Below are 23,421 nucleotides of genomic sequence, written 5' to 3'. Positions count from 1 at the left end.
ATATTTTTATTATAATATTCATGACAATTATTCATGAATATCACAGTATTCATAATAAACACCCTCAGGACTACCTACTGTAAACCCAAAGATTACTCAAAATGGCAAAATTACTCTAAGTATATCTTTAACTTTCTTATAGATTGCCTGGAAAGTAATTAACACAGCAAGCCTCACATGGCTATCTCTACAAAGACCCACTTCGTAAGTTTGGCTCTTGGCCAATACCTAGATTTCACAGAAACCTACTCCCCCAAAAGTTAAGGATGGGTCACCATGTCTAAGTTATTTATGCAAACAAATAGTTTATGCAAAATATCTGCTACTTGTCTGGACATAGAGAATTCTGGAACACTATAGGTAGTGAATTGATTCCTGGGTGCCAACTAGTTTGACATATTTATTTCACATTGCACAGATATATCCAAACAGTATCTTAATTGTTTTTAAAGCCTCAGTGTCAAGTTTCTAACTCAAGCAGTTAACAGACTGACATAGCCTGTTCCTGGGAGTCAAGCAGGTCCCATACAAGGCACTGAGGCTCTCGAAGACTGTGACTAAGGTGCCTTACTCTTTTGCAGGCATGCCTTGAGCCCTTGCTGAGTACAGTTGCACACTGAGTCCTATGTGTCCTGCTAGAAAAAACTGGGGTGTGGTGATATATTGTGTCCCCCAATATGTTATGCACCCTAATAAAGCTTACCTGAAAATCAGAGGAAAAAGCCAGCCACTATATTAAACACAGAAGTCAGGTAGTAGTAGCACATGCCTTTAATTCTAGCATTCAGGAGGTAGAGATCCATCCGGACCTGTAAGTTCAAGGCCACGCTGGGAACAGAGCCAGGTATGGTGGCACACGCCTTTAATTCCAATGTTAGTTAACCATAAAGGTCTGGAGTCCTGTACAGACAGACAGGAAGTGACGGAGCTGGGCAGAAAGAGGAAGTGATGTAGCTGGATGGAGAGAGGAAGTGAGATTGCAGAACAGATTGGCATATAGGTGTGGGTAAACAGGAAGTAGGTCTCTCTGGAGACTGAGATGTCAATAAGGTGAGGTTGGCTGTGGCTTGTCCTATTCCTCTGATCTCTCAGTTTTAACCCCAATATCTGGCTCTGAATTTTTTATAAATAAGACTGTTTAGCAATTCATCCTACACTGGGGCTAATTTTGTGGACCCTCAAATGTATTGCTGGAGCCTGTCACTTCAAAGTAATCCTTCCATAATGTAATGATTCTCTTTCCAAGATTCTGACTCCTGATGTACAAGTTCTTGTCACTAAAATCATAGTTCCAATTCTTACCTTGACTAGGAACCTCCAAATGCTGTTAGTTCCTTCTCACAGTCTCTTACCTACAAAGTCCCAATGCTGGAAGTTACTCCCTCACAGAGTCTCCATGACAGCACAGTATTTGGTCTTCCCTTCTTGGTACACACCACTATAAGCCAAATAGCATCCAGTACCCTAATCTTAGACTTGCTGATTTACCCAATGATTTCAGTGACTTTTCTGTCATAATCATTTTGCAGCATAAAATTTCAGAACACTACTTTAAGCAAATCCTTAGTCCAAATAGTCACTATCTTCCTAATTCCAAAAATATAGCCCAAATTCCTTCACACAGCCTCCAAGCCCTTCATCTCCTCCTCTACATACAGAGTGAGGAGGGGCAGCATTTACTGAGCAGCTAATTACTACTTTCTCCTCAGGAACTAAAGCAGCACTTTCCTTCCCTCACTCAGTACCTCAGCCCCCATCAAGACACAACTCTATCCCTCACACTCCATTAGAAATGAAGTTAGCACTAACAATGCCTCAGTCCTTTGGTGTCTCTCTCCATATTACAAAAGTAACTATATTTGCACACTCACATGGTTTCTACTCTCCTGCCAAAGCCAAAGTCTCCCTTTTATTACTGGACTTCTTTCTAGACAGAGTCTCACAAAGTAGCACTGGCTGGCCTGTAACTTGCTATGTACTTCAGGCTAGCCTTGAACTCAGAGCTCCAACTGCCTCTGCCTCTCAAGTGCTGAGATTAAAGGCACACACCTCCACACCTGACCTCATCTCCTAGCAAACCCTGTTCCAGCAATTGTCTCTTCCTCTCACATCATACATACCTCACTCCTCAATGAGTTATAAAACCTGTCATTCTTCCCAGTTTACAAATGTGCTGTGCTTTCTCAGTCCAGAAAAATGAAATAAAAATATGCCTTTCTGACCACAACACATCTTTCTGACTGTTACTTTATTTATTTTTTAAGAGACAAGCTCTCACAGCCCAGACTGGCCTCAAACTCACTAATATTTATAATCTTCCTGCCTCCACCTCTCAAGTGCAGGAATTACATTCCAAGGATAGAACCCAGGGCTTCCCAAGCTAAGCAAGCAAGGACCTACCTAAACTGAGCTACATCCCCACACCCTCATTGCTCCTTGGCTTTGTGATTAAGTATCTAAGCAGAGCAACCCACACTACTTCCACCCACACCCTCCTTCTCAGCTTGCCCACACTTTATCTCCTACTGTTACAGTTAAAATTACTCTGCCAAAGTTCTAACTGCAATCTGCGCTCCCAAACTCACCACATGAATCCCAGCCTTCCTTGGTAGCCTGTAGTGGATAGCCATCCCAGCTTTGGCCTGGAAGTTCCAACCCCCATTGAGGCTTCGGTAATGGTCACGCCCACAAGGCGGGGTGGAGGAGGAAGCGGAAGACCCAAGATCGAGAGGAGAGCTCTCTCTTAGTTCTGGGAGGCAGGACGCAGGAGGTAGGCTGAGCAGAGTTCTCCAGAGAACACCGCCAGACTGAGCCATACCTTTGCCAGACCCTATAACCTATCCCTTCATTTGTAAGTTACCCCACAAAATAAACCTCCCTTTTAACTACGTGGAGTGGCCTTAATAATTTCACCAATAGTAGCCTCTCATGGAGGCCTGGCTAGGAGAGCACTCCTTGCTTCCTGATCCTATTGTCTTCTCTGGTCTCTGGCTTCGCTAACTGTGCTGCCATCATTCCTGTTCTCACTTTAACTTGGTGTCTTTTAAGTAGCCTACTCTGCTATCAGCTGACACATTAGTGCTCCCCAGCGCTCCATCACTGACCTCACGGTTCAGTCGGGGCGGGTTGGCAGTACCTGGCCTTACGTGTTTGGTTGGTCCTGTTACCTTTCTCAGAGCTTTCTTGAAAGCCATGAGACTGCTCAGACCACAAGGAAGAGAAGCTCAGAAGCACAGAAGACTTACAGTGCCTAGTAGCCAATCTTCAACCTAAGAGGGAAAGAACGGGTGAACATGGGCCCCGTTTGAATCATTCAGTGGGATAAGGAGGGAACATATTTAGCCAGGTCCTCAGAGGATCCACAGTGAGCCCTATTTATCCACAATAAAAAGTATCCTAAAACTTCCCTTTATTAGCTTTTTTTCCTCTCTGTATCTTCCTCTTCCCAAAATAAGCTCTCAGACCAGCGCCTCCACTGAAGACTTTGGGCTTTGTTTTAGGGAAAGTAAAATAGGTCTGGACAACTTCAGCTAAAACCAGGAATGGCCAAGTACAGATTCTGGAGCAAACAAGTGCCTACTTACTACCAGTGGACTTGTTTCAAAGCAAGACAAGAACCAGGCATAGAATAATAAAAGGTCTTCCTTTCCATTTGTTGTTAGTTCAAAAATTGTAAGCAAAATGCCAGAAGACAACATTTCAAACAGTAAAACTCTATTGTGGATTAGTAAAAACCTAATGTGGTTGGATCACTGTATGAGGAGGTACTAACAATGGCAAAATTATATTATCACCTAATTTGAAAGACAGATGGCAGAAAGAAGTGATAAACATCAAAGACACATTATCAGGACACAAAATTACAATGGCAACACCCAATTTACCTCACACTGTTCAGGAGGAGTGAGGTAAAAGGGGTTCACAGATAAGGGTTTTCTCCTCCTATGCCGTCCTCTCCTACCATGTCTCAGGAGGCGGGCCGGCTTTCACTTACTTTGCCTACAGACATGCTGAAACAAGCAATGTTCTTATTTACAACCAGCTGAGTCCCTAGTTCAGCTTTAAACACCAACACAATGGAGGCTCATTCAAACTAATGAATTTCTGAGTTTGCTACTGAATACCTATTCCGAAATGCCAAATAGCCTTACACAGCTATGTACCGCACATGAATAGAAAGAAGAAAAAAAAAAAATCACCACATAAAATTACCTCCAGAGATTTGTGAAGTATCTTTCCCAAGACCAGGTATATCTTACCTAAAAAGAACAGGGTATGGGTCATCCCTCTCCGGAGGTCCAGTAATTCGTGCTATTGTTGGGAAAGACTTAACAGGCGGCTGGATCATTGTATGAGGTGCAGTTTCCATTAAATGAAAAACCTCCTCTAAGAGACTAATAAGCTTTTCTATTTCACCTTCACTTATATTTGAGGACTCCAAAAGGTCCATGTCCACAGAGGCTTCCACTTCATTCTCATAATCTGGGTTTGTTCGCTCAAGTCCAGCATCTGGGTCATGATCAGGATCACTGTGGTTAGGAACAGACGAAGTCTTCTCTGCTATATGGTCACCAAGTCTTCTGATCTCTGACAAGATCTCATAGAAATGGCATTTCTGAAGGACAGCTGAGCCAGCGGTGACAACCCTCACTGTCTGGTCCAGAAGTATGAGCTCCAGCAGTTTTTGATACCCACTTTTCTCACTCTGGGTGCCTCTTAAAAAGGCCTCCATCCCCTCCGTCATGCTAACGACACTGTCCAAAGCTTTAAAAGCATTTAATTTAAGGGAAGAGGAGACGTGGTCAGCAAACAGGAGCTCAAACAGTGCACTGATCACTCCTGCCTGCAGCAATTCTGTGACCCCGGGAGCCCCACACTCTGCTAACGCAGACACCAGCTTGGTCCCAGCTTTGAGCTGTCGGACATTTAAGGCTATGGGCTGGCGAAAGGCTACTTGTAGATTTAGAGCTTGCATTGTCCAGTCTACCAACTGACCAAGAGAGTCTTGTTTTATGTTTTTCAACTGCAAATAGCTTAATCCTTTTATAATTAAACTTGGAATCTCCTCTAGAGCTGTCACCCATTTTGCGCCCCTGTCTTCGCGATACAGATCTAGCAGTTCAGTTAACTTCACTGAGGCTTCTACTGCCCCTGAATTCTCCTTATCTGGACCCTGATCCTTCATTCTACTGATCTCAATTTCAAAAGTAGTCTTATATGGGCAGCTGAAATACAAGAGTGGCACAAGTTCCCTGTCATACGGGTCATATGTCATGGGAGGAACAGATGCCAGGTCTTCTGGAGTGTACTCAACATCAAAGTTTGGATACTTAAAAGTTTCACGTTCCAAGTCAGCAATTCCATCTTCATCACTCGAGATCTGCTCATAACCATCATCCCCTAAAAAAAAGTTGAAAGAGCATCTCAGTACTCCATCCTTCTTCTTTTTTTTTTTTTCAAGACAGGGTTTCTCAGTGTAGCATTGCACCTTTCCTGGAACTCATTCTGTAGACCAGGCTGGCCTCGAACTCACAGAGATCTGCCTGGCTCTGCCTCCCGAGTGCTGGGATTAAAGGTGTGTGCCACCATGCCCAGCCCAGCCCTCTTATTTACTGTAGCATGAACACTGATTGATATAAGTTTAAAGAGGATTTAAGTACTACATCATACTTATTTACTGTGTAAACTGTAATTGATCAATAACCTTTTTTATGGTAAACCAAGCATTCTGAAAGACTGATTTCCTCAAAGAAAAAAGAAAAAAAATCAACTTTTGCTCCCACTCTTAACAAGAACTGACAACATTTATAATCTGTAATAAGCTTAACATTCTGAAACATTTAACTTTTTTAACATTATTTTAATTTTGTATGTGTCTGTGTTTGGGTATGTGCACATGAGTGCCCAAGGAGGCCAGAGGTGTCAGATACCCCTGGGCTGGAGTTACAGGCAGTTCTGAACTGCCCAATGGGGGTTCTGGGAACCAAACTTGGGTGCCCTGCAAGAGGAGCTCATGCTTTTAACCACTGAGCCATCTCTCCAGGCTCTTTCGAGTTTCAGAACACACTGCCTGACTGACTTAGTGCTCGAGTTGGGGACATGTGCCACATCACGTGTATAGAGAGGAGAGGACAAATGGCACCAGGCAGTTCTCTCCTTCTACCTGGGGATGGAACTCAGGGCATCAGGTTGGGCAGCAAGTGCCTTTACTTGATGAGCCATCCTGCAGACCCAAGATTTAATTTAATTCTATTCAATTATTTATTTACATTTATTTACTTGAAATGAAGCCTCATTATGTAGATCAGACTGACCTGGAATGCACAGAGATATGTCTGCCTCTGCCTTCTGGGTGCTGGGATTAAAAATGTGTGCCACCATGCCAGCCCAAAGTTATTTTTAAGATTAAAAAACAAAAATTACTGGTAAAATTAAGAAAGACTATTACACTCCAGGCATGGTATTCGGTGCCTGTAATCCCAGCACTTAAAAGGTAAGATAAGAGGCTGCTGTGAGTGCCAGGCCAGCCTGGGCTACACATCACCACTCTGTCTCAGGGCTGCAGATAAGACTCACAGCTGTCCAAGTCCCACTTCCACTTCCAGTGCCCACATGATGGCTCACAACCACCCAGTTCCAAGGGATCTGACACCTTCTGCCCTCTGTGGACACTGTATGCATGTGGTACACAGACATGCATGCAGACAAAATACCTAGACACACAAGATAAAAATAACTTTTTAAAAGACTGTACCCAAAAAAAGAAGGAGGGAGACTGAGGAGATGGCTCAGCTGGTAAAGTACCTGCCACTCACGTACAAGGATCTAAATGCTGATACCCAGCACCCATGGAAAAACAAACGAAGAATAAAGGATGTGGAGACAGTTCAGTGGAGGCTGGACAAGTATGAGCACCAAAGTTTGGGTACCCAGATCCCATGTAAATGTTAGGGTACAGTCACATGCATTGATAAACTAGGGGAAGGATGGCAGAGACAGGTGGATCCCAAGGGTAGCTAGCCAGTCAGTCTAGCCAAACAGTAGAATCCAGGTTCACCCAGACACCACACGCACGCATACACACACACACACACACACACACACACACACACACACACACACACACTCTCAAGGGCTAGGGAAGCTGGTTCAGTGGTAAAGCACTTGTCATTCAAGCCTCAGAACCTGAGTTCAGAATAAAGCCCAGAACCCACATAAGGCTGGACCTCAGTGCTCCTTCATCAGGATGGGAAACGAACACAAAAGAATCCCTGAAATGAGTGGGCCAGTTGGCCACAAGTATGTAAAGCTGTGAACAAGAACCCCTGTCTCAAAGTAGAAGACAAGAACTGCTGTGGATGATTGATTGATAAATAAAACACTGATCGGCCAGTAGCCAGGCAGGAAGTGTAGGCGGGACTAGCAGAGAGGAGAATTGAGAGAACAGGAAGGTGGAGAAGAGGAGACGCCAGGCTGCTGTCCAGGGAGCATCATGTAAAGGCAGCAGGTAAAGCCACGGAACACGTGGCGACATATAGATGAACAGAAATGGGCTGAGTATAAGAGTAAGAGCCAGACAATGGTAGGCCTGAGCTAATGGCTGAGCAGTTTAAATAATATAAGCGTCTGTATGTTTATTTTATAAGTGGGCTACGGGACGGCCGGGGCTTGGTGGGACCCAGAGAGAAAAACTCTAGCTACAAAGAACTGACACCTAAGCTAAGCTTGTCCTGTGACAACCACATACACACCTATTCTCAAACACACAACATACACACACATACAAGCAAAGGGAAAGGGAAAGAACACTGTAATTACAAGATGAAGGATTTTCAAGAAAAAAATACTGTAGGGGGCTGATGCTCATACATCTTTTCCAGAGGACATGAGTTCAGTTCCCAGCACCCATATAAGAGGCTCACAACCACTTGTAACTCCACTTTCAGGGGACCCAATGCCCTTTTCTGGCCTCTTGGAAAACCTGCACTGTGAACTTACCCATACACAGACACACAGGCATACGCAGAACTAAAAATAAAATAAATATTTAGGACTGGAGACTTGGCTCACAGCACTGACTGCTCTTCCAGAGGTCCCAATTTCAATTCCCAGCAACCACATGGTGGCTCGCAACCATCTATAATGAGATCTGATGCCCTCTTCTGTTGTGCAGGCATACATACAAACAGAACGCTGTATACATAATAATAAATAAATCTTTTTAAAAATAAATAAATAAATAAATATTTAGCTGGGCATGCTGGCATACTTCTTTAACCCTAATACTCAGGATGCAGAGACAGGTGGAGCTCTGTTTATTGGAGGGCAGCCTGGTCTACATAGTGAGTTCTATGACAGTCAGGGCTATATAGTAAAATCCTGTTTAAAAAATAAAAGCCCAAAAGGCTAGATTGTTTCATGCATATTTCCTTGCTGAATGGATTGGATGGGTCAAATACACTATGAAAAACAGCACAAGCAAAAAGCTAAGTTTTACCTAAATAAAGCTTTCTTTTTTTTATTGTTTTGTTGTTTACTTTTATGTGTATATGTCAAGAATGAACCCAGAGCCTCATAAATGCTATGCAAGTGTTCTACCCCTGAACTACACCCCCCAGCCTTTGCATTTCAAACTGCTATGTGACCCAAGCAGCCTCCAATCTACAAACCTCCTGACCCAGCCTCCTGAAAAATACCACCATTCCATCATTCCTAGCTTAAAATAAAGCCACTATCCGGTAGCGCACACCTTTAACTCCCGAGTGGGAGGTAGAGACAGGTGGATCTCTGTGAGCTCAAGGCCAGCTGGTCTACAGACTGAGTTCCATGACAGGCAAGGCTACACAGAGAAACCCTGTTTTGAAAAACCAAAACAAATAAATAAATAAATAAAATAAAGTTTCTTTTGTTAATCACAAAATAAGAAAAGGTTTTTTTCTCTGTATCAAAACAGAATTAAAGACAAAGACATAGGTAGGTCTTATTTCCTAACAATACTAGAGCCTACTTACAAAAAAGTAAACATGGGCTGGGTGGTGGTGGCACACACGCCTTTTAAGAGGCAGAAGCAGGCAGATCTCTGTGAGTAAGAGGCTGAGAAGACCAAGCAGACACCATAACAGGCTGCTGAGTCTTCTCTCTCAGAGAAATAGGCCTAGGCCCCCTATCTCAGAAAAGCAGGCAGTTTCTGAGGAAGACCCACAAACAAAGGACAATTAATCACTGGTACCCCGAAAACAGAGACAAGGGAGACAGGACGCACCAAGCCTGGGCCACTGCGCCAGGTCCCACAGTCAGTACATGCTAGGCTAGACAGCCTTCGGAGTCAGTAAGTGCTAGGCCAGCCAGCCTCCACAGCAGCTCAAGGACAAGGCCAGGGACTTTCCAGCCTGCCCAAACATGGAAAACTGTACCCTGACCAGCCTCCAACTAGCCCTGGCCAATTAGAACACACTGATATGATTGCCACTTGCTTGAGCCAATCATATCTAAACTAACTGCCCTAGGACCTCCCCTTGACTATGCTTAGAAGAAGCCCACACATTTTTCTCAGGGTCTTCCCATCTTGCTTTTATGTAGGATGGACAGCCCCAGTACACTGAATAATAAATGCTCTTGCTGATTACATACATGGACTTTTGTGGAACTTCTCCAGGACCCTAACAGAGGTCAGCCTGGTCTATAGAATTAGTTCCAGGACACCCAGGGCTATAGAGAAAAAAACTTGTCTCAAAAAATCAAAGAAAAAGTAAAAATGGCCCAAAAAAGAAAATATTTCCAGAAAATTACTCCAGTCCTCGTGACATTCCTTTGCTTACCCTTAGCAACAAATGCATGAGAAAATGAGTCTCTGGGATCTTACTCTCAAAACAAGCTGAATACATTATAAGTCAAGTTGTTCTGCCTAGGAAAACTATTGGATTAAATGTAACTATCTGCCAGTCATACACAAGAAATATAAAAATGATTATTTGGCAATCTGGGAATGGAGGAAGCTGAAAAAAAGTACCACTTAGTAATTTAATTATGTGTATATCTTTAAAAATAGTGAGATTGGGGTTGGGATTTAGCTCAGTGGTAGAGCGCTTGCCTAGCAAGCACAAAGCCCTGGGTTCGGTCCCCAGCTCTGGCAAAAAAAAAAAAAAAAAGTGAGATTGAGGGTTGTTTTAAAACTACAGAGACATTTATGAACTCACAAATGAGTGTAGTGATTTAGCTCAACAAATGCCCCTGTAATGCTAAAACAACCCTCACTATTTTTTTTTAAAGCCAAGGCAGAGATTATCAACAACACTCACTTTTTTTTTAGAGCCAAGGCAGATTTTCACTTTGTATAAACATTTAGTATTGCATGTCATTTCTTGGCAAATTAAGAAATTAAGATATTTGAGTTAACTGACCAATCCTCAAACACACAACATACATACACATACATGCAAAGATAGAAAAGAAAAAAGAACACTGTAATTACAAGATGAAGGATTTTCAGAAAAAAAAATTATAGGAGGCTGATGCTCATACATCTTCTCCAGAGAACCAGAGTTCAGTTTCCAGCACACATATCACCTATAACTCAATTAACCATTAGTCAAATTAGTAACCAATTAAATCAAATATCTCACTTTTTGTTTTTAAAGGAAAACTCAAACCTAATCAAAGGATTGCACCATTCAGCCACATATACTTATAACTGAGTTACACACAGACAAATTTCTAAAAATATCATACCATGTTGTTCAAGTATCTCTGTGCCATCTATCTTTAGAAAGTTGGCTCAGCTTATGAGACACCATTGCTTACTCTAAAAATAGCCCACTTTGAGATCCTGCTTCCCTGGCTAATGCTCATGATACCAAGTAGCAACTCATGCATAAACCAAATGAAACCTCTGCCCAGGGAGACGACAGAGTCGGGCACTGTAGGCTGGTTAGTTAGAGGAGGAATCCTCATTTGCTATCATGTGTCATGGCCAAATTACATGGCTGGTAGAGCTCTTCAGACTCATTTACCGCTCCTGTAAACTCTGCAATGCCCAAAGCAACACGTAGTTAGTGTCTAGAACTTAGAATCAAAAGTCCTAGCTAACTTTCCCACCTTCACCTTCTTCATCCTCTTCACCTTCTTCCTCTTCCTCTTCCTCCTCATCATCAGGGATACTGTCTACTGTATGGCAGTCATCCTCATCTTCATCCTCCTCTTCCTCTACATCCACATCCTCTTCATCATCCTCCCCTTCTTCTTGCTGCTCCTCTTCCACTTCCCCTTCATCAGAATACTGACCCTCCTGGGGGACTGAGTTCCGATCTGGAGAAATGGGCTCAAAGTAGTCCTCTCTGTGGGGAACATCCTCTTCTTTGTCACCAGACACTAGAAAGTGAGATTGAAAGCAGATTATTCAATGGTTTAAACTCACAAGCCAGCAGGACTGAAGCCTTCAGCCACACAATGCATGTTGGATGTTTTCGCTCACCAATGCTCTTTTAAAAGGATGGTAGATTATTAATTAACCTGAGACTGCTATATGCTTCTAATCCTAGCACTTGGGAAAGGAGTTCAAGGACAGTCTAAGCTCCATGGCAAACCTGAGACCACCCTAGACTTTGGGAAGCCCTCACTCAAAATAAAAACAAGTCCCACTCAGAGTTTACATTATATAATTTCATTTACTGACAATTAATAAAGTACATTATTTTATAGTGCTTTATGCTCTGCAGTATACATGAAATCCTTTTCTTTCTTTTTTTTTTGCTTTTTTGAGCTGAGGATCGAACCCAGGGCCTTGCACTTGCTAGGCAATTGCTCTACCACTGAGCTAAATCCCCAACCCGAAACTCTTTTCTTTTTAGTTTTTAAATTAGTAAGCTGGTTTGTTTGTTTTTTTTAACCAATACACACTACTTATTTCTAACTGCTATATACTATCATGTTACATCAATACTCAAATTTTCAAGGCACTGTGGGTATAGCTTCAAATTAATTTTTTTTTTTTTAAACAAATTGCTCTGCCAATAGGAAAACGACAAAGAATACCTGACAGGATGAGAGAGTTGGGGGAGAAGAGGCAATCATCAAGACTTGATACCTCATGTTTTTCTTTAATTAATAAGCACCACTTGAGCTGGGCAGGACGATGCACACCTTTAATCCCAAAACTGGGAGGCACGGACAGGTGGATCTCCAAGTTCTAGGCCAGCCTAGTCTATAAAGTGAGTTCCAGGACAGTCAGGGCTACAGAGAGAAACCCTGTCTCAAAAAACTTAAACAAAATGAAACAGAAGCACCACATATGACTAGTGGGTGGGTGGGAGAACCTAGCAGAGGTTTGACACCTGGCAAAGACATAGGATCATCCTCCTCATCATCAGGTGGAGGAGGGCCTGGAGGAGTTCTTGGTCCACGTGGCTGGGGTCTTGGAGGACTTCCATTAAATTGATCTTCTTTCTCTCCATCAGCTATATATGGGAAATACCATGTTCAAATTATTAAAGTATACTGATACGAATTTACATAAACAAATTTTTATCATCTGAACTTATCCTCAGAACTGAACAATAATATAAACTTTTCCTGCATGGAGACTTAATAAAAATTTTGCTAACTGATCTAGAAACCTAGAATTTTTAACTGCCCACACACCAAAATACAATATAATCTAGGGCAACACCCTGGAAATATGAAGACTTATTTTCAAATAGGATAGTATTGCTGTGGGATGTCTCTCTGTATGCTTGAATATGCGTTGCTATGATTATGGATAAAGAAGCTGCTCTGGCCTGTGGCCAGTCAGGTTATAGCCAGGAAGGAAATCCAAGAGAGAGACAGAAAGAAGAAAGGCAAGGGAGACACCAGCCTGCTGCCCAAGGAACAACATGCCAGCAGACCTGTAAGCCACAAAACATAGATTAATAGAAATAGGTTAATTTAAGATATAAGTGCTAGCTAGCAAGAGGCTTGCCATAAACCATAGAGTTTGTAAATAGTATTAAGCCTCTGAGAGATTATTTTATAAGTGGGTGAGGGATCTCTGGTCTGGACAGGACTAGACAAACCTTCTGACTACATAACATAGACCAATGTTCAACTTTAACAACTGAAAATTAGAAATTACTCAGATGTCATTCAATGGATGAAAGGTTAAAAAAAAAAACTGTGATATAGATTGAGGGTGAAATTCAGTGACAAAGCATGTGCTCAGCTAGCACAAAGTCCTGGGTTTAAATTCAGCACCTCAAAAAAATTCACTAAGTGCAATACACACTCACACACATAAGGCTCTGATAAAGTTAAAGAGAAAATGTAAAACATATTCTTTCCTCACAAAGAACTTACAATCCATTAAAAAAAAATAAAAATGTTTTACCAGTACAAAAAAATAAAGTGTTAAAAAAGAGAGAGAAAAAAATTTCATTCAAATAAATTTGAAATCCATTCCTAAAAAATATACATAAAGATTCCAGGAATACATATCAAACTTCCTAACTATTCTTCAATTCTTTTAGAGATAATCTTCTTAAATAAAGAAAAAAAATTAATAAACAAACTAGGCATTGTGAAGCGTACCTATAATCAGAGATCAAAAACATGAGGCAGAAAGACAGTAAGCTAAAGGCCAGGCTGGGCTACAGATTAAGGCTCTGCCTCAACAATAACACACACATACATACATATGTACATATACATACATATGGGGGGGGGGCATGATTAACTACTGAGATTGCATTATTTTCAATGGGGCCAATGAGGGAGGGAGGGAGGAGGGAGGGAGGAGGGAGGGAGGCTTTTTTTTTTTTTTGCTATAACAGAACATAACTGCCTCACTAGGGAAAGCAAATCAAACTTCTCACCATGCTTTGGATTCCTTTTCAAAGTCGGCTGTGGCTGCGGAGGAGGTGGAGGTGGAGGAGGAGGTGGTGGAGAATCTCTGTCATGGCTTATCACTCTATCTACTGATCCATAGATTGCCAGGGTCAGACAGTTGTACCAGCCTCTTAGGACCAGACCATCAGTATTTACCTGGTTTTTAGGGACAGTGAAAGATCTCAAATTGTTTTAATATGCCAAAAGCAAAGTGATATTAAATTATTTATGGTTCAGCTAAAATCTTTAAAGTACTGCTAAATAACTGGAGGTTTGGTTCAGTAGCTAAAAGTGTTTACAACATTTCCAGAAGACCTTAGTGGAGTTACTACCATTCACATTAGGGGGCTCACAACTACCAGTAACTCTAGCTTCTGGGGAGGGTCTGGTGCCCCCTTCTGATCACCACAGGCATTGAACTAAAGCTTTAAGTGCACATGCCCATACACTGATACACACATATACACATAATTAAAAATGATAAAATCTTTTGTAAAAATAGAAATAAGAGGCTGGAGAGATGGTTCAGCAGTTAAGACTCTGATCCTATTCTCAGGACACAAGTCATCTCACAACCATCTGTAACTACAGTTCTGGGGAAGGTGATGCCCTCTTCTGGCCTTCATGGACACTGCATGCATGTGGTACACAGACATGCAAAACACCCAGTTGCATAAAAACAATTTTCGTTTTTGTTGTTTTAAAAGACAGGATTTCTTTGTGTAGCCCTGGCTATCCTGGAACTAGCTCTGTAGACCAGGCTCGTCTTGAACTCACAGAGATCCGCCTGCCTCTGCCTTCCAAGTACTGGGATTAAAAGTGTGTGCCACCACCACCTGGCTAAAAATAAGTATTTTTTAATTAAAATAAGCAAAAACAAATACAAGCATTCCTGAAAATGCAAAAGGCCAATATTGGTGAAAGTCACCCAGAGGCACAGATTATAATGGAACTCCAGATTTCTGCACTTAAACCCATGCTCAGACTAAATCTTTCCATATCTACAGTTCATGTTGACTGTGTTCAAAGTGCATGAATAAGCTCCCAAGCAAGGGAAAACTGAAAACAAACTAGGTGGGGGTCACGGAAAGAAACAACCCAAAGTAGGTCAAGTCTCCAGAATGATAAAGGTCCATAAAGTGTCTAGCACTTCTCACATCAAAACTGGGGTGTGTGATACATGCTAACCAATACACCCAGTCATGAAATGATAATTCTCACTCAGAAACTTTCAGCTGCAGGTGATACTCAGGTTACCATCTAGTCCACTGACCCCACTGCTACCTCTCACAGTACTCAATAAACCTGTCCCTTTTGTTTCTTCAAGACGAGGTTTCTTTGTGTAGCTCTACCTGTCCTGGAACTCACTCAGTAAACCAGGCTAGCCTCGAACTCACAGAGATCTGCCTGCCTCTGCCTCCACAGTGCTGGGATTAAAGGTGTGTGCCACTACTACCAGGCAAACTTATCTTTCTTAAAAAAAGATTTTTTCTTCCCAAAAGACCAAAGACTACCCATACCATTAGTCTTCAGTATTTCCTTATAAACTAAATAAATATAACAAGTTGCATTTTTTCAGATCGTAATCACTAGCTCCGCACATTAACTGTAAAGGGTGGTCACAATCGTCATTCCCTTAACAAAAACTTGAGTGTGTGTACAACAGCCCGCACTGCAGCCAGGCCTGGCAGTGTATGCCAGCTATCCCAGGGCTTGGGAGAGGATGGGCAGAAGGGCAGCAGGCTAACAGGGACTGCAGTGACCCTGCCTCACACAGACATAAAAAGTGACGAGGCTTGAATTCAAGTAATGGATGCCACTTATGAAAGACACTGTAAAGCTAATTGTTTTGTTTGGTTTTTTAGTTCTAATTCTGCCATGGAGTTTTGTTGTTTTGGTGGTGGATTAGTACACAAAACATATTTAATACTGAAGTATAAAAAAAAATTTAATGTGAAGCTTCACAGTTCCTGTTCTAAATGCCTGTTCTAACTTTAGAAGTTCACTGGGATGGACATACAGACTTGTGAGTCTCTTCAATTTGGATATATGATGTTCTGTTTTGATTCATTTCCTTTTTTGTGTGTTTTTGGTTTTTGTTTGTTTTCATTTTTGTTTGTTTGTTTTTCCAGTTTTTTGCAACAGGGTTTCTCATTGTAGCTCTGGCTATCCTGGAACTCACATTGTAGACCAGGCTGGCCACAAACTCACAGAGATCTACCTGCCTCTACCTCTTGAATGCTGGGGTTGAAGGTGTGCACCACCGCCTGGCTACAACCTTTTTTTTAATAATAAAGTTGGGTTTGTTTTTTTTTAAGGGCTTTTTGTTGTGTTGTTTTGTTTTGTTTAACATTAAGAAAAAAGGAACAACCTGTCCCAGAAACCAAAGCTCTTGACTTCTCAGTTCTCTTTCCAGTGCCCCTTCCTGGTGAAGCCCAAGCGTCATGTGTCACTGACGCCCTTTCTGGAGGTACTATAGTAGGAAAGCAATCATGAATCTCCCAGACACTCACTCTCCAGGGAACTTAAAGAAAAGGTCCAAGACTATACCCAGGGACTGATTATCAACTCTAAGCAGATATCCCACTGCAAAGCTGCGTGTAGTGCACACCTGTAATCCCAGACCAGGCAGGAGGACCAGGAATTGAAAGGTCAGCAATGGCTACCTAGTAATCCTGAGGTTATCCTGGGCTACGTGAGACCCTGTCTTAAAAAATAAAAACTGGGCTAGAAAAATGGCTCAATGTTTAGCATTTGCTAAACCCAAGATTAGATCCCAGTACCCACAGAGTGATACACAAACACCTGTAACTTCAGCTCCAGAGGATCCAGCACCCTCTTCTGACCTCCATGGCTATCAGCACATTCATGAGCAGCACACATACACACAGATACACACATACAACACAGACACACACAAACAAAATAATAATTTTTTTCATTTTAAAGATATTTAATTTTACTTTAATTAGTGAGTCTTCTTATATCTGTGCACGAGTGCAGTGCTCACGTAGGTCAGAGGCAACAGACTGATCTCTTGGAGCTGGAGTTACAGAGGGCTGTGAGCCACCTGACATGGGTGCTGGGAACTCAACTCAGGTCCTCTACAAAAGTAGTACACATTCTTAACCACTGAGCCAGCTCTTCAACACCCAAAATAAAAATACATTCTTAAAAATAAATATAAACGAAAAGCAAAAGAGTAATCCTACTGGAAGGAAGGTGAACAGATGAAAGTGAGTTTGTATAAGCAGGATGCAAAGGACAAAATACATACACTTCAGAATAAATTCTCAAGCTAAGTGATTGTACATCATTTCTGTATTTCAGATCTTCGACTATGAGTCTAGAATGACATTTGGTGCATAAAGAAATAAAGCAATAGGCTGGAGAGATGGCTCAGAGGTTAAGAAATAAAGCAATTATAGATGTGAAAGAATATGAAAAGTATATTTTGTTTAAAAACTTTTTTAATAAAGAGTCTGGAGAGATGGTTCAGAAGAGCAAGCACTCTTCTTACAGAGGCCCTGAGTTCGATTCCCAGCACCCACATCAGGCAGGTCACAACTGCCTGTGAGTTTAGCTCTAGGGGGATCTAGGGACAGGTACACATACCCACATACAGATACATGAGTAATTTTTAAAAAATAAATCTCTTAAAAAAAAAAAAAAAAAAAAAAAACTTTAACACAGTAGTATCCAGTAATAATCTACTGCCCTGAACACTATGAACTTGTCTACCCAAATAAAAGAGAAGATTAAATGCTGATCTCTTCCAGATTCAGGAATAAAACCATAGAAAAAGAGATCTCTAAGCTCTTTATTTTTAGACTTCTTTATTTTGTCTGCATGGGTGTTTTGTCTGTGTGTATGCATGTGCATCACATGTGTGCCTGGTGTCAATGGAGCTCAGAAGGTGTCAGATACTATGGAACTGGAATTACAGATGGCTATGACCCATCACATGGGTGGAAGCAAGCCCAGGTCAGTCCTCTGTGAGACCAATAAGTGCTCTTAACCTTGGAGCCATCTCTGCAGCCCCAGCACTTTATTGTTTTAAAACCATACTTTGTTTCATATGTAGCATAAAATTGTGCAAGCTCTTTAGACAGAGAACAATGGCATTTTAAAACAGCTTTTAATTGCAAGATGCAGACAAGAGGTCTTGGAATACTGGTCCAGTTCTGTCTTACTGACTTACTTAAAAACTGAACAGAAATAAGAACAGAAGAAACAAGGTAAAAAAGTAATATCTATAATTACCTTTGAGTTAGGTCTAAAGATGATAGAGGTATTCTCATCATATTCCAGGCTGTGAAAAGGGGTAAGAAGAAACATAAAGGCTCAAATAATAATTTTACAAATTACGAAGTTTTGGCTGATGAGGTGACTTATCGGGTAAAAGTACATTAGTCTGATAACCTGAGTTCAATCCCTGGAACCTACATAAAGGTGGAAGGGGAAAACCAACTCCACAAAGTTGTGCTCTGACCTTACCACCCTCATCATGGCATGTACATGTAAAACCAATAAAGATGGTGCTATGGAAAGTCTCCATGGCCTGTCCTGGAGTCTCAGCCCCAGACAGGCCAGGCTGTGTTAAGAGTGCTCAAGGGTAGTTGCTGAAGGGGCTCAACCTGGGGTTGGACCTTAGATGTTCCCAGACACAGACTGGGCCCATAGCAGATGTGCTACAGTGGCCTATGTTTATTATTTCCTGTAATATTTAAGAATGGAAGAGGCTTCTGTTGTTCTTACAATTTCCTAGGATCTACACTCTGAGTACTACAAGGGAATTAGAGATAACCTGATAACAGCCTTGTTTTTCAGAGCCCACTGCCATCAGTCCAGCACACTCATTATGTTAGGTATTTTCACGGTCTAAAATCCACCACGAATCAGGCACTTGAACCTATTGATCTGTTGGCAGAACTTGTACATTTTTTCAATAACTCAAAATCGTAAGGAAACCAGTGTTTAATTTTATATTGAGGTGCCCAAGTTGGAATGGAGTGGTATTAAAAACAAAAATTAATACTTTAGAAAGTTTTTCCACTTTCAAATATTTCAATGTAGTCCAATATTAAATATTTCCAAGTCACAAAAGACTGATGTAAATGGTTTGATTTAAGCACACAAATTAAGATCTTAAAAGCACCTCCACATAAATCTAATATAGACAGACAGAGAAACATTATACTTCAACAACAAAAAAATATACACTGTGTGGCTGAGGATGTCATTCTGTGATAGAGTGCTTGCCTGGCATGCACAAAGCCCTAAATTCAATCCCTAGAACTGCTCCAGAATAAGCACACTGGAACCAAAATTTAAGAAAATACTCACTCACCAGGTGGTGGTGGCGCACGCCTTTAATCCCAGCACTTGGGAGGCAGAGGCAGGCGGATCTCTGTGAGTTCGAGGCCAGCCTGGGCTACCAAGCGAGTTCCAGGAAAGGCGCAAAGCTACACAGAGAATTCTGTCTCAAAAAACCAAGAAAAAAGAAAAAGAAAAAGAAAATACTCACTCTACAGTTGGGACTAGAGCTCAGTATAGAGCATGTGCTCAGTTGTCTAACGTCCTGGGCTTTAACAATATTAAATTATCACTGTAATTCCCTAAGGATCAGGAAAGAATGAGTGAAGCCGCTTCCTAGTAGAAACGTAGTTTTTCACCTTCAAGCCGCCTTTACTTTTTTAATGTTATAATGAGTTCTTATTAAACTCATTCAATGGGTACTTTGGCTGCAAGCATGCAGTTTTAGTATTTACTACATATTAAGTAATCTAAAAAGGGCCTATCTACTGCTAAGTCTCATCTGACAGTCTGGTCATGAAGCAAGCTGAGCAGCAGAGTGGAATAAAAGTGAGCTACCAACCATACCATAAAGACACATGCTCAGCTATGTTCATATCAGCATTGTTTGTAATAGCCAGAACCTGGAAACAACCTAGATGCCCGTCAACTGAAGAATGGATAAAGACAATGTGGTACATATACACAATGGAGTACTACTCAGCAGAGAAATGGATGGATCTAGAAAAAATCATCCTGAGTGAGGTAACCCAGACTCAGAAGGACAAACATGGTATGCACTCACTCATAAGTGGATTCTAGATATAAAGCAAAGAACAATCAGACTGCAACCCACAGAACCATGGAGGTGATATATATATGGCATGGAGGACCCTAGGATGACTGTAGCTTATAATAAGATTTGGTTTTACTCAATTACTGAGCAACCCTCAATGAAACACTACACTATTAAGATAAGAATTTAGACTGTATCAAGCTGGTAATAGAAAAATAAATTAATTAATTAATTTGAAAAAAGAAAAAAGAAAAGAAAAATTTGAACTATTAAAAAAAAACATATTTTGCTAAAGCAAGAAAGGGAAACTAGGGGCTCATCATTCCTCTCCACATTCTATTCTTTCCCTTGTATTATACATTTTAAATTTCTTATCAGTGGATTCTGCTGGAATAGCACTGGAGGGCTCCTGTTGCAAATCACCCTCTGGAGCAATGGAAGGATCTTTCTACTGACACTTGGAGGGGACCCAATCTGGTGTTGGTGTGGGCCCGGGGCTCTGTTTATGTCTTTCCTCAGGACAATGAGATTCCTCATTGGGTTTCTGAGCACTGTGTGCGCCCTGTGGCTGCAGCTGAAGCCCAACATGGCAGAGACCTATTGGGCCTTCGTGAAAAACTCTCCCCTTCTGATGCCAATGGGGATTGAGAGCCCAATATGGCCAGCTTTGGGAAGCATTAACGTAACCCTAGGAACTGCAGCCATTAGGTTGGATTCCCCAGAAGGTAATGTATGGTAACTGCTTTTTCAAGTATGTTTGAGAATGTGTCACCCAGACACTTAGGAGATTAAGGATAACACTGAAGATGACTGACCTCCATTTATTAACAGTAGCATGCCAGCTAAGCATTTTCATTCTCACAATCCTATTCAAGCTGGAGCAGTACCTACTTCTCAGGAGTGGCTCTATGCAACATTTTTTGGCCTCCTGAAAATTCATTTAGCCTCATTTGAAGAGACTTTAAAATTTGTGATTCTGAATGTAGCCATTATGAGACCATTAGTTCTGATGCTTATGAGCTGCCTGTTTTTCCTTTATGGTTCTTAGTTGTTCTTTTGCAGAGTTGCCAGCTTAAGTCATGCTGGGATCAAGAAAAATGGGCCTCGGTGGTTTGTGTTCCTGGAGTTGTGTCCATGCTGATGGATACACCCACACGCTCCAGAAGAGAATTTGACATCACTGCTGCCATTGTTGCTGTTATAACAGTGATGACCACCATTACTACTGTTTCTGGGATTGCCATTTCATAATTGGTTACTACAGCTAGCACAGTGGAGACCCTGGCAGCAAAAGTAGCTACCACAGTTAATTAATCTTTCATTCTATTGGGCATGACAAATTTAAACCAATAGTTATATACATTTTGATTGGCTTTGAAAGTTATAAATTTACAAACTCAAGTTCCATTTGCTTTTGAGATACCATCTTACAAGGACTCCAATTTGCAGTAAGGCTCGTTAAGGAAGGGAATGGCTCAGTTGCCTTCAGCCTACTGAGCTATGGATGGGTTAGACTTCTGTTGATCTTTTCTGTGTCACACACAAACTGCAAGCCCAGCATTACTTTGAGATCTTTGGCAACAGTTAACTCTGCAGCTCTCACACAATTGAGCCTGTATGATAATGAGTATTCAGAGATGGGTAATGCCTGGGGGGCGCTCACCAACCTAAGACAGAGCACCTGTGTGGCCTGGACAGGTGTCTCCATGACGAGTAAGGTGACCTGCTGACGTCCCATGCAAACTAAGTCAAAAGCTCATTTTTTAGTAAAAGGTGGGAGACCTGTAGGGCCCTGGTCCCCCTTTTGGATAACGGTTGCCTCGCTTGCTGACCTTGACCTTGATATCCTCCCTATGCTAATTCCCTGCAAGATTCCACCCTCCTGAATGCTTAAGGGAAGTTCCTTGTCTGTGTATCCTGCATATTGGGCATTAACAACTTAGATGCAAGATTGTAAAACTTCTGCCCTCCGGGGCTCTCCCATTGTGCTGTAAGCCTGTATTTAAGACCTCCTGGGGTTGGGGATTTAGCTCAGTGGTAGAGTGCTTAAAGGCCCTGGGTTCGTCCTCAGCTCTGGCCAAAAAAAAAAAAAAAAAAAAAAAAAAAAGACCTCCTCCCTCCTTCAACAAACAGTATTTGCATTCAAAAAAAAAAAAAAGGAAAGAAATTGAAGACAGCAATGTTCTAAAACAGGAAGTGGTGATGGAGTCATGGGCCTATGAGGATGCTGGACTAAAGTCTATCAAATTGTGCAAACAGGAAAATTGTATACTATGTAAATTATCTGTCAATAAAGATAATTATTTTTTAAAAAGTGAGCTACCAAGTACTAGTTCTTGCTGCTAATAGAATTTTTAAGCATCAAAATGTTGCCTTTTCCAGATCAGGTTAGTAATAAATCTTGTGTATAATATGTGTTTATGATAATAGTGACAAAGGAGCTCCAGTGGCGCAATTGGTTAGCGTGCAGTACTTATGATAATAGTAACGTGTTTATGATGCATGCACACACTAGTAAAAGATGGCTATTATTTCACACAATTAAGCTTTTATTTTTGTTAAGATCTCTCAGGAGTTCAGCAATTCTTTCATGATGCCCACAGGGAAAATTAAATCCTGAATTCTTGTGTCTACCACCAGAAACTTCCTTCTATCTGAGAGAAAAAAATTAAAGATACATTTTACAATTGCTAACTGCTGATTTTGCCTCTGTAAACTTGCTTGCGTTAGGCACCAACCCATCCCATCCCTGGAAATAAGTAAAAAGTTTTAGAGTCCAGATAAGGGATAAGGTCTGCAACTGTAGGTAGAAAACAAAGGAGCTTAAGTCCCTGTTTGGAAATTCCCCAAATGGGACCCAAGATAAGGACCATCTGGTGAGTCCAGCAAACTAGGTCAAATGTCAGCCAATCACAATCCTGTAACTATGCGAACTCCCCTCCAGAGTAACCGCTCCCCCTAGACCTTCCCTAGGCCAACCAATTTACAACAAGTGTTACAAAATTCCCCACATAACAAAATGATTGCTGAAATAAATAGTGATTTTTAAATTGGGCCAATCCCGGAGCACCTGATGTCTTATGCTAATTTTATGGTTTATGCCTTTAAAAACCGCTGCTCGGGGCTCTCTGACCGACTGGGGTTGAGAGTCGGCCCCTGCCAGTGCTGAATAAATTCCTCTAGCTTGTTGCATCTGCTGGTTTGGAAACTTGGTTTCTGGGGTGCCCTCCCATAGACGAAAGCATCCCAGGGGTCTGGGGTCTTTCACTATCTACATAACAAAACGGTTTTCTCTCTGACTCAGTGAGGTTTCCGATACAGTTGTCTAGAACACACATACCTTCCCAGCCTATCGAAAACGGGAGCACTCGGTTTGCTCACATTATTGAAGAATAAGTCTAGTTGAAACGTGTGTGGAGATGTCTCCCTGGAAATCAAACAAGGACAAAACGTCAGCCTTTTTAACAATTAGT

The 23,421-nt window shown here is 41.5% G+C and overlaps 1 protein-coding gene across 2 annotated transcripts in view; it reads right to left on the bottom strand.

The window, feature by feature from the left end:
- Positions 1–23,421, bottom strand: part of Virma (vir like m6A methyltransferase associated) — a 71,651-nt gene that overhangs the window by 32,400 nt on the left and 15,830 nt on the right. The window contains exons 3-8 of one of the 2 annotated variants that reach the window (XM_036177668.1): positions 23,289–23,375; positions 18,121–18,169; positions 13,845–14,013; positions 12,330–12,452; positions 11,095–11,367; positions 4,260–5,400 (exon numbers count right to left, since the gene is read on the bottom strand). In XM_036177668.1, coding sequence (XP_036033561.1) covers positions 4,260–5,400; positions 11,095–11,367; positions 12,330–12,452; positions 13,845–14,013; positions 18,121–18,169; positions 23,289–23,375 — 1,842 coding nt within the window. The remainder of the gene's footprint in view (positions 1–4,259; positions 5,401–11,094; positions 11,368–12,329; positions 12,453–13,844; positions 14,014–18,120; positions 18,170–23,288; positions 23,376–23,421) is intronic. The other variant, XM_036177669.1, reaches the window with a different exon arrangement.

This window comes from Onychomys torridus, chromosome 2 (genome assembly GCF_903995425.1).
Source record: "Onychomys torridus chromosome 2, mOncTor1.1, whole genome shotgun sequence".
NCBI lineage: Eukaryota > Metazoa > Chordata > Mammalia > Rodentia > Cricetidae > Onychomys > Onychomys torridus.
The sequence above is the reverse complement of the archived record's forward strand: the minus strand, read 5'-3'. Positions and strand labels throughout refer to the sequence as shown.